Source organism: Lissotriton helveticus, chromosome 1_1 (assembly GCF_964261635.1).
Source record: "Lissotriton helveticus chromosome 1_1, aLisHel1.1, whole genome shotgun sequence".
Lineage (NCBI taxonomy): Eukaryota > Metazoa > Chordata > Amphibia > Caudata > Salamandridae > Lissotriton > Lissotriton helveticus.
The window spans coordinates 339,636,525-339,653,979 of NC_136057.1; the positions used below are offsets into that span (position 1 = coordinate 339,636,525).

The 17,455-nt window shown below is 46.7% G+C and overlaps 1 protein-coding gene across 1 annotated transcript in view; it reads right to left on the reverse strand.

Annotated features, from left to right (window-relative positions):
• KIAA1549 (KIAA1549 ortholog) overlaps window positions 1-17,455 on the reverse strand; it is a 938,976-nt gene that overhangs the window by 569,137 nt on the left and 352,384 nt on the right. Inside the window, exons 5-6 of the mRNA XM_078673003.1 lie at window positions 15,656-15,786; window positions 9,040-9,223 (exon numbers count right to left, since the gene is read on the reverse strand). Coding sequence (XP_078529129.1) covers window positions 9,040-9,223; window positions 15,656-15,786 — 315 coding nt within the window. The remainder of the gene's footprint in view (window positions 1-9,039; window positions 9,224-15,655; window positions 15,787-17,455) is intronic.

Here is a 17,455-nt window from a genome sequence, read left to right on the forward strand (position 1 = left end):
GCCATTAAGGTGCAGCCGTGCCCTAGGGGCGGTATAAAGCAGCTCGACCGTGGAGACAAACAGTGATGGCATGCCCATCCGGTTCATGACTGACAGAAAAAACGGCCACTCCAGGGAGTCAAATGCCTTCTCGGCATCCAAGAACACCGCAGCCGCCGGTGTACTTGGGTCTATTCTGTGGAGCACAGAAAACAACGTCCGTAGGTTAAAGGAGGTGGACCTATGGGGGACGAATCCGGACTGGGCCGGCGAAATGATAGATTCCATAAGTAAAGACAGTCGAGTTGCGAGGACTTTTGCCAAAATCTTGTAGTCAAGGTTGAGTAGGGAAAGGGGTCTGTACGATCCACATCTCGTGGGGTCCCGACCCGGTTTAGGAAGTAAAATGATGACTGCCTCTCGCAGCGTGGGTGGCAAAACCCCCGTTTCAAGCGCCTCCGCATATACCTCAATCAGGCGCGGTACCAGTTCCTCTTTGTATTCTTTAGGGGCCTGGGTCGCGACAGTCTTCTGTCAGAGTGGAGGTGTACAATTTTTTGTAGTAGGATAGGAAGGCATCACAAATGGCAGGGGTGGTACGATGACGAACGCCCAGTTCATCCACCATGTCAGAGATGTATGAAGCCTGGCGGGGAGGACGGAGCAATTGAGCCAAGAGCTTGCCAGGCCTGTCACCCTCTCCGTATTGTCTAGCTGAGTGTTGTGCGCAGAGATATGTCAGTTCCCTGTCTGCAGTGTCTCTGAACTCTTGCAGCAGCTCTAGCCTTTTCGCCTCTATCCTACCGTCTGAGTCTGTGAGCGCGCCCATGTCCAGTGTGGCAATTTCAGTCTCGATACGTGTCAGGGAGGCACGGATCTCGCGCAAAGCCCCTACGTGTTTATTGATGCAAACCCCTCTAATAGTGGCCTTGAATCCCTCCCACAATGTAGCCCAAGTGTCCACTGTGCTCTCGTTGAGCTCAAAATACTCCTCTATTGCCGTACGAATGTCTTCCTTGAAGACCGGGTCAGATAACGCCTTGCCAGGGAAGCGCCATTGTTTCTCATATCCTCCCAGCCTGGGAATCAGTAGGGTTAGCACAATGGGAGAGTGATCAGACAGCGTGCGTGGGAGTGTCGAATGATCTCTTACCCAGCCGGCCACCCCTGGGGAAAGGAGCCAATAGTCGATTCTGGTACTAGTGTTGTGATATCCAGAGTGATGGGTATAGGCGGGTGTGTTAGAGTGTAAACGGGCCTCAATGTCAATTAGTGGGTAGTGCGTGCACATATCTGTCAGTACAGCGTGTGAACGGGGTTTACAATCTGGGGAAGAGGAAGTGCTGTCTCTGGTAGGGTTCATCAACAGGTTAAAGTCGCCCCCCATCACCAACATATCAGTGTCCAATCGTAGCAGGGCATCCTGGAGACTCTGGAAGAAGGCAGGGGAATCTGAATTGGGACCGTATACTCCAACAAAGGTGATCTTGAAGCCAAGAAGTATCCCTGTAACTATAACATACCTGCCATCATCATCAAATATACTGTCCGAGTGCACAAATGGGACGCGCCTATGTATCATTATCATTATCGCCACCCCCCTCGCATATCTGCTATAGCTAGAGAAGAACCTGTGCATGCCCCAGCCTTTTGCAAAGGAGGAAGAGTCAGATCTCACCAGGTGTGTCTCTTGTAGAAACAATACATCCACCCCATGTCGCGCTGCGTAGTTTAGAACCTGTCGTCTTTTTCTCGTGTCATTTAAACCTCGGACATTCCAGGACATGAGGGTAAGTCTGGAAGGACCAGATTGCTGCCCTACCTTAGCCATTCAAATCCGAAGGAATCACAATAAAACATGTGTGTGCATAACCGCCGCCTCCCTCCCACAAAACAGGCATCACTCATGGAAAAAAACAGTTCATTTTCACAAACATTAGAACCAAAGCATAAAACAACCCTCCCCAACCTCCCACCACCCAGCCACTCCTTAAGCCCTAGGAGGCTTTTCCCACCCCTAATAAGAAAACCAGTATCAACAGACAAAAACAGTTGACTAGTAATGTACCTGAAAAATAAAGGCAAAGTAAGAGAAAAGTACAGTACGGCTCGTGCCATGGGGGTTGGCAACGCTCCGCCATGCGAGAACCGCAATCGGGGCAACATTCAATTCTCAACAAGTATGGAAAACACTGCAAAAATTAACAACATCATTAGATGCGTAATACTGAAGTAAATGGCCTGTCATGGAAAAGATGGTGCGGAAACAAGTCAACCCTGTCCGCTTTCAGCAAAAAGGTCCGCACTAGCCTGCGAGTCTGTGTGTGGCGGAGATTTTTGTGCATCGCCTGAGTTTCGAGGCGACCCCCTGTTTTTGTAGGCTTGACAAAATTCCTGTGCCTCTGCGGGGGAGTCAAAAATGCGAAACCTGCCATCCACGTCCACTCTGAGTCTGGCAGGGTACAGCATTCCGTAGCGTAACCCCAGTTTGCGCAAAGCAGTCTTGACACCAGTGTACTTACGGCGCGCATCTTGGACCATGATTGCGAAGTCTGGGTAGAAAGAAAGTACTCCACCCTGCCACCTAACCTCGCCCGCCTCTCTGGCAGCCTTCAGCGCCGCGTCCCTGTCTCTGAAGTTCATGATTCTGGCTATAATGGGTCGGGGCGGCAGTCCTGGATTAGGCCGGGGCCCCAGCGATCTATGTGCGCGTTCCACTATGAAGCCAGCTGTGAACGTGTCTCGACCAAATAGTTCAATTAGGAGATTTTCCACAAAAGTATCAAAGCGTCCGGTTGCCGTCGTCTCCGCCACACCAATTATGCGAATATTATTGCGCCTACTGCGCGCTTCTAAATCTTCGTTCTTAATTGCGACGTCTTTAAGGATCTTTTCCACGCGTTCCAATCTTTTCAGCGTCGACGCAGCTCCATCTTCGATGTCGGAAACTCTGGATTCTGCCAAATCCAGGCACCTATCGTGCAATTGAATCGTCGCGCCCATGTCCGCCATTTTCTTTTCGAGGGTGTCGAAGCGAGAGTCCAAGGCCTTGAATCCAGCACGCATCTCACCCATCATCTCAGCGACCATACCAGCGGTGTCTTTCGCCGCCGCCTGGCCCCCGGTGTCCGCATCGTTTGTAGGTGAAGCCGCAACCGTACGGAGGGACGCCGTACCGAAGGTAAGCCTCCTCTGGGTAGCATCTTTCTTTACCATGTTGGAAATGGTGGTGGGCAAATCACCAGCGCCGCAGGACCTAGCGACAACTGCGACCAGCCAGAGTGTCGAGCACAGTCACAGGGCACCCCACCAGCAAGGTGTTTAGGCCGGGACCAATGGATCAGGGGTCTCCGATACCTCCTCGCGCTAGGGCTGTTCCGCACCGCAGGGGCCTCAGAGACGCCAAGGCCGAGACACGCAGTTCCAGGGGGTTCCTGCGTCGGGGTGTTCACCCCATCTGGAGCAAAGCGTTAGAGGCCCTGCGCAGTAAGTAGGGCCAGTAGATGGCCGTGACGATCACTCAGCAGCAGCCTGCAGGACCAGGACTCCGCCGAGACCGGCAGCAAATGGCAGCGTAGTAGGGGGACCAGGCACTCAGGTCAACGAGGCACCATCAGCAAAATTGGGCAAAGTCACACAGGTCATGTAGCCATCGCCGGACTTGCAAATGTTCATAGGCGTGTGACAATTGTGGCTAGTTGCAGCAGCATGAGAGCAGGAGAGTGCGTAGGTCCTGGGACCGCTGAGGGACAGACGTGGGTCTGGGGCACGCGTTAGCGGTGAGGGCAAAGGTGACGTGCCCCCACTGAGTGCAGCGATGTGTAGCCGCCCGAAGAACGCCTCAGAGCCCACCGGTCGCACCCCCCGTCACCCACCACTCAACCCCGGAGCACGCCGCCCGCTCCCCCCGCCCACCGCCGCATGTCCCAGGCAGTCTCCAAAATCGAGGCCCCGGCTCCCAAGGCCGGACCAGGCCGCAAGGGCCGGTCGCGTACCGAGGGACCGCCCCTCCACCAGCGGAGACCACCGGGGCCAGGCAGCGGGCCCGGGAGAGCCCAACAGCGACCCCAAGGCCGAGAGGGACAACGAAGAGGCCACCAAAAAGACTCACCAGGCGCTCCGGCGCTGCGGAGTAACGTCCAGCGAGGCACAGCCGGCCTCACCACCCCTCCGCTGTTCCGCCCGTTCTCGCCGTCCCCCGGCCTCCAAACTTGGCCAGCTGCATCAGGTGGTGTTAGGGGTCGGTGTCAGGCATTTCCCGACCCCAGCGCAGTGCCGGATCTCCTGCGAATGGCCCCGTTCCACTCCCGCTCGGCGGAGCTCTACAATCAGGCGGCCATTTCGTTCGCCTGCGTAGCCACGCCCCCCATTATTGGTGATGGTTAGTATCCTTTCTGGAATGTCCTGACTTTCCTCCAGGATGAGATCTGACATAGGAGGATTGCGGTGGTTGCCACTGCTGATATTGGGGATGATATGGTTGAGAAGAAGTAGAGTTAAGAGGGCTACTGATACGGTTGATAAAGCCCTCTGTAGGAAGGTTATCCTCTTCCCAAAGATCCTCGAAAAGGCATTTTCCAAAACTGTAAGGTCCCAAAAGACTTGGCAGTATCAGTATCCACCTTGATAGCCTGGAGGGCCTTATCCACATGTTTCCTGAAGAGGGCTTCTCTATCGTATGGGTGGTCCAGGATCCTGCGCTGAACCTCAGGACAGAAAGAGGTAGCGTTGAGCCATCCCGGATGCCTCAGTACTGCAGCACCTGCCAATGAATGTATGACAAAATTCCGAATGTGTTTTTCATGCGCGACTTCGGAACATCATCATTTGAGCGAATGCATCTTTAGCACGCATTTGCTCTGCACGCAATTCATTTTAACGACTTGCCTTAGAGGTGCGCTGGATATTGGAATAGTTTAATTTACTATTCAAACTCCAGTTTGCGCAACAGTAGGGAAGGTGTTGGCCTTTAATTCCACACGACTTCACCATTGCGCCCCCCTAAAGCAAATCATTGTAACCACTTGCGTGCAGAACAAATACGTGCTAAAGATGCATTTGTTCTGTTGCTGGTGCAGTGAAGGTACAGCGTGATTCCGGCTTCGTCCTTAAGGATGTTTCCCCCTGCCAATTGCCCGAATCTGGAAATGGCCATATCCATTGCACAAAATCCATGATTTCACTGAATGTGTGCTCTCCCTCATGTAGGACTTTTTTGGCTTTCACCTTGACATCCTCAAGTAGCTGGTCCATATAAGGAGCAATATCCGACCATATTTGTCATACCTTCCCAGAACGGTCAGGGAGTTGGCTGACCAGACAGTGCTGACAACGGCGAAAAACTTTTACGAATAGTGTCCAGGATTCTCCCATCTTTATCAGGGGGTGCTGAGAGTGGTACTGATGGATTATTGGAGTGGAGAGGAGCTGCTTGCGTGACCACAGAATCTGGTTTAGAATGTCCAGTAAGACATGCAGGAGCGTCCTCAGGAGCTTTGTACTTTTTATCAAGGCGGGGTAATACCGTAGCTACCGAAGCTGAGGTCTTCATGACCTTAATGCCGCCATCCCAAAATTATTCAATATTGGGTATAGCCCTGACGGATTTTCGGAAGGGCTCTTTAAAATCATACAGAAAGCAATATGACTCCTTTGTCGCTCTCTTGAGGAGGTTGTGAAATCCTCCTATTTCTTCTGGGAGAGAGTCCGTCAGAGGGGGCGTTGGCAATGAGAGAAGTGGCAACATATAATCATGCCACTCTACGCCTGTGTCACAAAGCTCACCCTCTTCCTTGCCGTCGTTTGATGTTGATGGATCCTGGAGGGGAGCTATCTGCGTGTGTGCGGAATTGGTGGAGACAGAGGCGGCGGCCTTGGCGGCAGTGACGGTGAAGATGGTCTGACTGGCGACCTTGCCGGTGGAGATGGAGGTGTGGTAGGAGGCGCCGATGGTGGGAAGTGCCAGTGATAGTCATTCAACATAAATTGCAAATCAGACACTAGAGATGATGATAATGAAACCCTTTCCTCCTGATATTGTTGGTGGTAATGCTCAGGAGGAGCATAATATGATTGTTCATAATATCCCTCGTCATCATCCCCGGTTGACACTTCTTTGCAATTCCGAGGGACTGTGCACAACACCAAAGAGACCTTCTTCCTCTGAGTCTTCCTCATCTAGAAGATGAGTGGGTAGTAGTGGAGAGATCTTAATAGCAAATGGACTATAAACCTCTGACAAAACACTATAAACCTCTTATCTCTCTGAATTCAAGATACTACTTTAAATGGAAATGGCTTCTATGAAAAAAAGAATCCTTTCTGAATGACAGAAAGTCTGCCATGGTATATTATCCTACAAAGCTGACAGGAACACGTCTTTTTCTTGCAATCAATATGGCCTGGTTGACTAACATGCTCAGAATAAACCGAAGCGAGATGAGGAAACATCAGGGATGAAAAGGCCAGAATTACCAAAAGACTTGAATAAGGACACAAGTAGATCTCATTAACTGCTAAATAATACAACACAAATGCATTGAAAGAGAAACAAAAAAGTCAAATGTTTTCAGGCTGATAAAGGAAACTTTGAGCTGGTAAATCAATCACTCACTCAGCAACAGGTAGGAGTACTAGTATGTTGCTGCTATGATATGAGGTGTGAATAAGCTTCCGCTAGATCAAGGTCCTTTAGACAATCTTTGAGCGTGATGCAGGTCAGGGCTTGAGTCGGTGTCATCTTTAACTTCTCCAAGGACAAATTAATATACGATAACTGCTGCTCACATGTAGACCAATGCCCATTTACGACTACAATAAAGTGGGTATTAAACGAATTAAGCAACTGCACTATTGCATCATTTTCCATGGCAACAAGCAACAGAATCTTCTTTCCACTTAACCCATGATGTGGTAAGAGGAAGAAGTAGCAGTTGGGCAGCGGGCGGGTGGGGGAGGGGGTTTGAGAGATCTTAAGTCCTTGTTCTAACAACAGGGCGGTAGTTATTGGTGATTTCCCCAGCCTTCGGTGAGAAACATTCTCTTTACTCTGATCTGAGTGAAATGCATCTAAATTCTGCCCTGCATGGGTTGCGGAAAAATGTGTTAGTCACTATTGTTATGGAATAATCTATAGGACACTATTCTGGGTCGGTATTGGACACTACTGTTATGTGGTCTTACTGACCTATTACGTTTTTGTTACCTTTTGAGATTAATCATCATTTTGTGTTGGTTGCTAGATTGGGTAGTTGATGGAGCCTTAGAACACAACTTACGGGTCTTTTCAGGGGTCTTTAAAATCACCTAAACGGGCACCACAGTGATTCATTCATGTATTATTAACCTTCAAGCAGATTTATGTTTCAAGCTCCTTGGCAATTTAGACCTTAGTACTCACGCCTTTGATGGCTGAAATTTCTTCCATAGCAATTCTTCTTTGAATTACATCATCTACCTTGTCACTGTGGCATTACTCCATCAATGAGGCTTTTTTCAATGGAAGTAGGGGTTCATGATGAATAACTTTGGGGATGAGGCAGTGGAATGTGCTGCTTCTACATCAGAATGGATTCCCCACATGCCATGAGGAGGGAATCAGGGCCTCCCCTAGCGGCATCGGTAGGATCATACCCATCTTTCAGCAAGCTTCAATTCTTGCATGTTCAAATCAATCCTCTATCAGAGGGATTCAATCCTAGTCCTTGTGGCTTCAAATTTTGGTAGAGCTTATACTCTTCCATAAAGTATTGGGGAGGAAGAAAATGTAAGCATTAAGCACAACTGACAAAATATTACATCATGATGAATCTCAACAAACATTGGCCTTTGCACACCAACAACATGTCTCTAGACCCATCACATGGAAGCAATGCTTTAAAAACAAATTCTAAAATACAACTTCAATGATCAGGGTTCATTACCGAGAAAACAGAAGAGAAAATGGGTTCCACCAACTTCTGTACTAAATTCTAAAGGTGTAGTACTCTGTAGGCGGTTTAAAGGTAATGTGAAGTAAACCTACATGTCCATTTTGCTGAAAGCTCTTCGATCTATCGGAAACCTCTGTAACGGACGCACACTACAAAAGATGACGACATGTTTAAAATCGTACCAGGGAAGTCACATTAAAGATTCCTGTTTCTAGTCTTCTTAGGTACCAAATAGTTCCGGAGACCTTCCAATGGTCTCTCCAAGAGCTGTTGGCAACTTGAAGTCTTCAAATAATAATGCATGGTTTATAGGACTGGAAACTCCGTGTTGAGGACAGGAGGACGATAAATCTGTCACAACATAAAGGTGCAGGTGCTGTAAGAATGTACAGAATGGATCTATAAAAGGTATTTAAGACTGAGCTTCCAGTGTATCTAATGCTGCAAAATGAGCCCTTAAAGAGCTGCATTCCACTCGACTGAAGTGGCAAGTGGAAGTCGGCAGGCAGGAGAAAGCCTACCGACAAAAACAAAAGCAAAAGAAAGCTATGCACATTAAAGTTCTTCCAACAAACACATGGATGATATGAGAAGATTGAGGCCTGATCAAATTTAAGATCCACACTCTTGCATAAAGCAAATGCTTTGTCGCTTGTATAACTGTTGATCATGAACAGGATAACAAATTAACTTTGGTTGGAACTTGTGTACACACAAGCATTACTGAGTAATTATTTAAAATGTTTTAACTTTTTGAATCCAAAGGTTTCGTAGAATAACATGTCACCAACCAAATTGAGCCAAGAGAAAAGCCAATTGACTGAGCCTATCTGAAAAAAGAATTAGACAGAGGGAGCTTAATGCTCGACACTGGATTCGAGGGAGGATTTCACCTGGGTTTCTGGACTGTTTTGACCTTTTGATATGGGGCATGGAAGTGTTAAATACATAGAAGAGAAATGCAGCTGGTCCCCAGGTCAAGATGTCGAACGTTTTTTTTTTTTACTTATCGTTTAACGTGATTAGTTTTGAACATTAATAGAAAACAGCATCAGGTAACTTGGTCCTTCATTTATTACCTTTTTTCATTCCCACTGTAAACCATGTTACCAGAAAGGAGATGACTTACGCTCTGCCACTTGCTGTACTGGAAAACCCAGGTAGAAACTGAACTCCACAGTGCTCAAGTTACGTAGCAAGTTGCTGACATCAGATCCATTCAGAAAACCAGTTCCATCTCTCACTGCAAACACAATGTTTACAGGGCCTTTGCGCAGCATGGTCCTGGTAGGGCCCACTGTCACATTCAGTATCTGAAAGGAAAGAGCAACAATGACAAACAAACACAAACGAAGTTGAGTATTTAGAGGCACTCCATGCCACACTTTTCTCCAACTACACTCTATTTTGCGCCACTCCACTCCGTCACTTCATTCTGCAACACTCTACCACACTCCATACCACTCCCCTCTACAACACTCAGACAATGTATGCCACAATAATCTACTCCATGACACTACTCCATTCTAACCCACTATACTCTATGCCCGACACTATCCAACTCCACTGTGAGACACTGTGCCATACCACTCTGCGACACTATGCCACTCCACGACACTTTATGCCACTTCATTCTGCGACACTCCTCTCTACACCAATATGTGCCATTCCACACCACTTCACTCCACCCCCACTCCACTCTGCCACTCTGCACCCACTCCACACCATTCCACGACATCAGTCCATTCTACGCCACTTCACCCTACGCCACTCTACAACAGTGCATGCCACTTCATTATGATATTCCACGCCAGTCCACTCCACTACACCAGTCCACTCCACGCCAGTCCACACTATGCTACTCCACTTTACGCCACACTAATCCATTATACACCACTCCACTATGTACCACTTCACACTGACACTCCACAACACTATGACACACTGCACCATTCTGCTCTATGGAATCGCACTTTACAGCACTCTACACCACTCCACTCTACTCTACAACACTCACTCCCCTCGACTCCCCTGTATACCATTCTACTCTTACACTTATTTATTTATTTATTTATTCAAAGTTTTATATAGCGCGAACAAGATCCTTACAGATATCAGAGCGCTTCACAATGACAGGGTAGGGGCAGTAGGAATGAACAGAGGTAATGGGAGCAATGTAGTAGTCACTAACATGAAAGGAAAATAATAACATACATAAAACATATCAATATACAGTACGGTAAACAAGTAATATAAGACGGCACAAGTCATTGATCCCACTACAGAGGTGTTCAGATACACCTTGGGTGAATGGAAGGCTTATACTAGTGTTTTAGTATAGAGAGAGCACTGAGTGGGGGCATCGGGAGGGTGAATCAGTGACCCAGCGTGTATCATATATTGGTCGGTAGTAAGAAAGTAGCGCAGTAGTGTCTCCATCAACTAGAGGTATAGTGCCAAAGGACAAGGTGAGCATTGACACAAGGCAATGCAGAGTCTCTGATCCAGCACCTATGAAGTTCAGGAGATCTTGGCCAGAAGGATGGTTTTCACCTCTTTCTTGAAGAGTGCAGTGGAGGAGATACGCCTGGTTTCAGGAGGGAGCGCATTCCAGATCCTGGGTGCCATTCCTGAGAAGGAGCGCTTGTAAGTTTTCTCTTTCCGGAATCTGCGGGGTTTCAGGAGTAAATTTTTTGAGCTTCTATTGGATCTCGAACCTCCTGATATAGACAACTTTTGAGCGAGGTAGTTGGGTGCATTGTGGTGCACGGCCGCGTGTGTCATAACTGCAATTTTTAGTTGTATTCTGGCTTCAAAAGGCAGCCATTTTAGGGACTTTAAGTCTGGGGAAATATGCGAATGTTTTCTTGAGCCAGTAATGAGTCTTGCGGCAGCGTTCAGAGAGGCTCTTAAGGGTGCTGTTGTGGATAGCGGGAGGCCGTTGAGGGCCACAATTCCGTAGTCTATTTGAGGGATGACTAACGCTTGTACAGCTGTTTGGAAGTCTTCAGCAGGGAGGAAGGGTTTAATTTTCCTCAGTGTGTTGATTTGGAAATTAGCTGCTTTTGTGGCTTTGCTGACGTGCTGCTGCATGTTGAGCTTGGCGTCCAGTGTGATGCCTAGGGATTTCGCTGAGTCCACGATGGTGGGTTGGACATTGAATGCTGTTAGGTTGTTGAGCCATGTTTGGGTGGTGGAGATTTTCGCCGGGGGTGAGATGAGAAGGAACTCAGTTTTCAGAGCATTTAGTTTGAGGTGATTATCGGCTAGCCAAGATTGAGTGTTGATAAGCGTGGAGTTCAGATGTTTGATATCATCAGGAGATTGAAGCTTTAGGTACAGTTGTGTGTCGTCGGCGTACATATGGAATTGGACATTGGAAGCTTGGAGCAAGGTGGCGAGCGGTTCCATGACGAGGTTGAACAATGTGGGGGAGAGGGAGGATCCTTGTGGAACACCTAGATCTGCAGGCACAGGTGAAGATAGCACATTGTCGATCTTGAACTTCTGGGACCGGTTGTGAAGGAAGGACGAAAACCATTTGAGAACAGTTCCTGATAGACCCATTCTAGTGCTTAGCAGCTCCAGCAAATTCTCATGTTTGACCGTGTCAAATGCTGACGAGAGGTCAAGAAGGATGAGGAGGCAGGACTCATTGCGATCAAGAATTTGGAGGGCGTCATCAATTATGTGTGTCATAGCTGTTTCCGTGCTATGTTTCGCTCGGAAGCCTGATTGATGAGAGTTGAGGAGGTCAAATTGGTCAATGTGTCTTGTTAGTTGGAGTTGGACACATTTCTCCAGCAGTTTGGCCAGGGTGGGGATATTGGTGATGGGCCGGTAATTGTTTAGGTCAGACGGATCAGACGGCAAACTTGTTTGCCCTCGCTGGTGATGTCAAGGCAGAGGAGTTCACAGGAGGAGAGGGAGGGGGAGGTGACCTTAGTAACGGAGAGGTTGCTCCTAAAAATGCATGCAATTCCCCCGCCCGTCTTGTCTGAAGACCTGTCTAGCCTAATGATGTGATAGTTGGGGGGACTAGAATGTTCACTCTACAACCCAGTAGGTGGTGGTGGGAAGCCACTTGAAAATGTTGCGGCACATGGGGAGTGTGTACAAGGAGGCTGAGGAGACAGCATTGACCTGACGATTCATGGAGAGTTTGCTGTTGAGGTTGATCGCGAGGTTGCGGGCATAGTCTGAGTTCAAACGAGGGTGGTGTATTTTCCAGAAGATCAAAACTTTCATTGTTGTCTGTGTTGAGCTTCAGGCAGTTGTCCTTCATCCAGGCTGAGTTATTCTTCATACAGTTGTGGAAGCTGGTCTTTGTCGAGGTGGGGGTCGGTTGACAGCGAGAGGACGTACTAAGTGTCGTCGGTGTGGGAGATTATGTTGATGTCATGCGATCGGACAATGTCTGCGAGTAGTGTCAAGTAGACACCGCAAATGGTGTGCTTGGCTTGCGATGTGAAGGGAGGGAGGGAGGGAGGTGAACTCTCTGGGTGTGTCCTGTGAGAAAGCATTCCATCCATCTGAGTGCACTGTCTGGGATTCCAATCTGGCATAGTCGATCGATGAGTGTGGTGGGAGACGGTGTAGAAAGCTGCAGAGAGGTCCGGGAATATGAGGACAGCTGATTCTCCCCTATCCAGTAAGGTGAAGATGTTGTCTGTTGCGGCGATCAAAGCTGTCTGGGTGCTGTGATTGGTTCTGAAGCCTGATTGGGAGGGGTCCAGTAGGTTGTTTCTCTCCAGGTGGTTGGTGAATTGGAGATTGATGGCCTTCTCCCTCTCAGCACAGCACCCTTGATGGCCTCTTCAGGAAGGAGCTCAAGACCTGGCCCTTCGACTGAAACATGCAGCAACGCATCAATACCCTCTTGGGTGACAAGTCCCGCTATACAAGTACGACCTGATCGATTAACAGAATAGAGTGCAGTAGAGTGGCGTACGATTTCGTGGAGTAGTGGCGTAGAGTGTCAGAGGGAAGTGGTGTAGAGAGTGGTATAGTATTGCGGAGTGGCAGAGTGCAGTAGAGTAGTGGTGTATTGGAGCTGAGTGGAGAAAAGTGGAGTGGTGTAGATTGGCAGAGTGTCGTAAAGTTGAGTGACAGTGTTGCAAAGTGAAGTGGTGTAGAGTGGCGTGGAGGGCATGGTGTAGAGTGAAGTGTCAGAGTAGAGTGGCATACGGTGGAGTAGAGGGGAGTGACTGTTGTAGAGTGTAAAGTAGAATGCCGTAAAGTGGGGTAGCACAGAGTGGCATATAGTGCTGTGAAGTGGAGTGTCGTAGAGTGAAGTGGTGTATAGTGGAGAGGCGTAGAATGGATTCATAAAGTGGAGCAGCATAAAATGGAATGGCTTGGAGTGGCGTAGAGTGGCATGGACTGGAGTAAAGTCGAGTGTCAGAGTGAAGTGTTTTATAGTGCGCAGAGTGGAGTAAAGTGGCGTAGAGTGGTGTACAGTAAAGTGGCATAAAGTGGAGTAGGCGTAGAGTGGTGTAAGAGGGAAATGGCAGGGAGTATAGTGAAGCAGAGTGTCGGACTGGAATGGAATCCAGTGGAGTAGTGTGCTGTAGAGTAGAATGTCGTGGCGTAGAGTATCGTGCAGAGGCGTTCCATGCAATGGCACTGATTGGCTGGAGTGGAGTGGCATTGAGTGTAGAAAGTGGCATAGAGTGTAATGTCGTAGGATGGTATGGAATGGAGCAGTGTCATGGAGTAGATTATTGTGGCGTACAGTGTCTCGGTGTGTCGTAGGGGTGGTGGTGTGTTGCAGTGTGGATTGGAGTAGAGTGGTGTGACGCAGAGTAGAGCGTAGATGGAGTGGAATGTCGCAGAGAGGCTGTCGTAGAGTGCCATGGCTTCACGTAGAATACAATTGTGTAGAATGGAGTGGCATATAATGGAGAAAAATGTGCAGTGGAGTAGGGTAGAGTGTTGTGGAGTGGCTTGGAGTGGTGTGGTGTAGAGTGAAGTGGTGTGCAGTGTCAGAGTGGAGTAGCATACAATGGAGTAATATCAGAGGGAGGAGTAGAGTGGCATGGAGTGGTGTAGAGTAAAGTGATGAGGAGTGTTGTAGATTGGAGTAGAGGTGTGCGGAGTGGAGATGAATAGTGTAGAGTCAAGTAATATGGAGTGGAGTGTCAGACTGGAGTAGTGTGTTGTAGAACGGGATAGAGTGGCGAGGGATAGAGTGGCGAGGGATAGAGGGGCGAGGGATAGAGTGGCGAGGGATAGAGTGGCGAGGGATAGAGTGGCGAGGGATAGAGTGGCGAGGGATAGAGTGGCGAGGGATAGAGTGGCGAGGGATAGAGTGGCAAGGGATAGAGTGGAGAAGGATAGAGTGGAGAAGGATAGAGTGATGTAGATTGTCAGAGTGGAGTGTTGTAGGGTGGAGTGTCAAGGAGTAGCAAAGAATGGAGCGGAGTGGTGTAAAGTGAAGTGGGATTGTTGTGGAGTGGTGTAAAGTGGTGCAAAGCATAATAAAGTCGCATAGTGCAGAGTTAAGTGGCATAGAGGAGAGTAAAGTGGTGTAGAGCAGAACAAAGTGTTGCAAAGCAGTGGTATAGTGTGGAGTGTCGTAGAGTGGGATAGAGCGATGTGGCATAGCATGGAATGGAGTGGATTGGCAGAGTGGAGTAAGCCTGGTGCAGTGCCGTAGCACACTGCCATTACACACAACACATTTTCAATTAAAATGACTATTAAATTTGCTTAACATACAGTTTTACTAATACAACTATATAGCACACAAACAATAGTGTGTGGATATCGACATCACCTAGTTAGCGTACTCCTATGTTTTGATCGTATTAAATATTTGTTTCAACCACACTTCAGAATTACAAAAAAAAGCTCATGTACTCTCAAGGCTTGACTCACGAAAAAAAAAAAAAAAAAAAGAGTTCCCAGAAAGCGAGCACTTTTGAAAGAATACAAGGAGCCAGTGACAGAGGTGGTCAAAAAGCTATGCTCCATGGGAGGCCAAAGACATGATGAACAGCCTAAAACAAAAAAGAAACCAAGCAAATGTGTTACAAAACGAAAAGCCAATGGTAAGCAATGGGCAAAATGCATTCCTAGGCAAGCTTTAGGCATGTTCCCAATGTCTTTGCTTGAACTTAAAAACTGAATATGCCTTTGCTTCAACGTAAAAACTGAAAAACATGGAACTGCATAGAGAATTTAGGGATCGGACATTTTATAAAAGCAACAAGCAACATCTGGAAAAGGGAACAGTGCAGAGCAGAAGCATCGTAGGAAAACATTGCATTAATGAACAATATAGTAAACAAGGTGCAAAGAACTTTGGAAAGGTCACACATAATGAGAGTGAGAAGAGCAGGACACAAACATCTGCTCAAGCAAAATAATGACATGGAATATAATTATTAAGAGCAAATGAAAGGCACCAGGAGTCACTAGAAAGATGTATAATATTAATCAGGAGAAGAACTATGGATAAGGAGAGAAACCAACAAGTTTGCAGATAGGGTATAAAAAAACAAAGAAGAGAAAAGGGGAGATTTAACGCGAGGATTAAGAAATGTAGAGGAAACAAAAGAATAGAAAAGGAACGGATATGGGGCAAAAAAGAGGACAGACAAAATAAAGGAAGCATTGAGACAAATCAAGCAGAAAAGCACAGAGGTTTTAAAACAAAGGTAACAAGTGTGGAAAGTGGGGGACGGAGTAAGATGGACACACAAAACCTGCTTCCATCTATTTGAATATAGCGCCAATCTAACCTGTATTGTGAAATTGTCTATCTCCTGGCGCTGTCTCCTTACGTCGGCAAATGCCACTGCCAGACCTCTTTCAAGACGCTGTGTGAAGTTACAAAAACCCACTTCCATGTTGAGAGGTACAAACTGAAGGACTGAAAGGTAGGAAAATATTAAAGATGCTGCTAGAACGGCAAAGACAGATATTTGAATAAGCAAAGTCAATTTTACACTGCTAGCCATCAGCTTTGTTGAGCATACAAATTGGCAAATTTGAGGATGCATTTTGTGAAGACAAGAAAAAGCAAATGCACACACACATATATTCTACACGCATGTTTGTAGGCTTCTTCCAAAGCCGGCGCAGTACCTTATTTCATGCATTTGTTTTGCGAATGGAACAATTTTGCTCTAAGAAATGCCCAAAATGCTGATTTAGGTTTTATTTTATGCCTGCCTCTGGGTCCCTCATATTACGTGTAGCTGTTTATTATGTTCCTCGTGGCTTAAGGCTTCACATACCTTCATTGATGTAGAACTATTTCCGATTTCATTTTATGCATTTACAGTATACAAAGTGTTATGTTCAATAATGCGTTTCTAACTCATATGTTATCCTACACTCACGAAATGGTACATTATAAAGAAAAAGCTGGGGAAAGGAAATTCATATGTTCCTGTTTCCAAATTGCATCATTAATTATACAGGTAGAATTTCCCACAATAATCCTTGAAAACAGTAAATAAACCGTGTTCACAAATCACTGTACGTGAAAGAAGCTTTGTACATTCTAGTTAGAGTACATCTATACCAAATAGCCTGCACCAAGGCCACGTTCTCTTGTCATTCTGTAAACAGCGAAATACAAAATGAGAAGAAGCCTTGCCCCGAGGGTAGGCAAGACGAGCAATGTTGAGGCATGAGTATGCAATATTCAGAACGGTCCTATTTATAGCACGAATTTGGCGCTAAAGTAGCTAGGACTTAATGAAGAGGTTTCATCACCGATTTTATCAACCATTGCCATATATTATGCGGTCAATTTGCATACTATTCATGTGTTGTGATTATACATTAATCACCATAAGTTTTATATCTGCAATTACACCTTTACAAATTTTTACATTAAAACTGAACATTAATATTTGTCTTTTCAAAATATGACTATATGGATTTCTTGTGTGTTTGTGCATTTGTGGGGGAGGAGGGTCCCAGCAACACACTAATAAATATAAATGCATTCCTGACATTCTCTGATCGTTTGCCCAATATGCATTATCTACAGGTAAGTCGTGGTAGATGCACGAGTCAAGGCTCTCTGTTCCTTTCATGCATGCTGGTTAAGTGGTGCACACCTTTTCTTGCCAGAGGGCAAAAACTTGCATTAAGAATAATTGTGCTTCTACATGGGCAGCCTAGGTCTGGCGTAAATAGGAAAGCTTCTTTTTAACAGTTGGTAAAGCATATAAAGGAAGGGCAATTTGGCTCTGATGTTCTCCGATCTATATATCTTTAAGGTGAACTAAGTAGTTTTTACACAATAAAATAGGCTCATTCGAACAAGATTCCTCATGTCATAAAGAGACTTGTAGCTTAGCGGTGTCCTTGATATCCGTGTCCTGCACACCACATCACCTACACTTTGAGGATGGTATTTGGAGTATGAAGTGATTTCTAGGGATTTGTCACTTAAAAAAATATATATATCTTTTTATGGAACATTTTCTACCATAGACAGGTGAGACAGTTTGCAACATAATTGACAATCCATATAACGTGCAGTTTACCTTACATGCATCTTGGTTATTATTACACTTCAGATT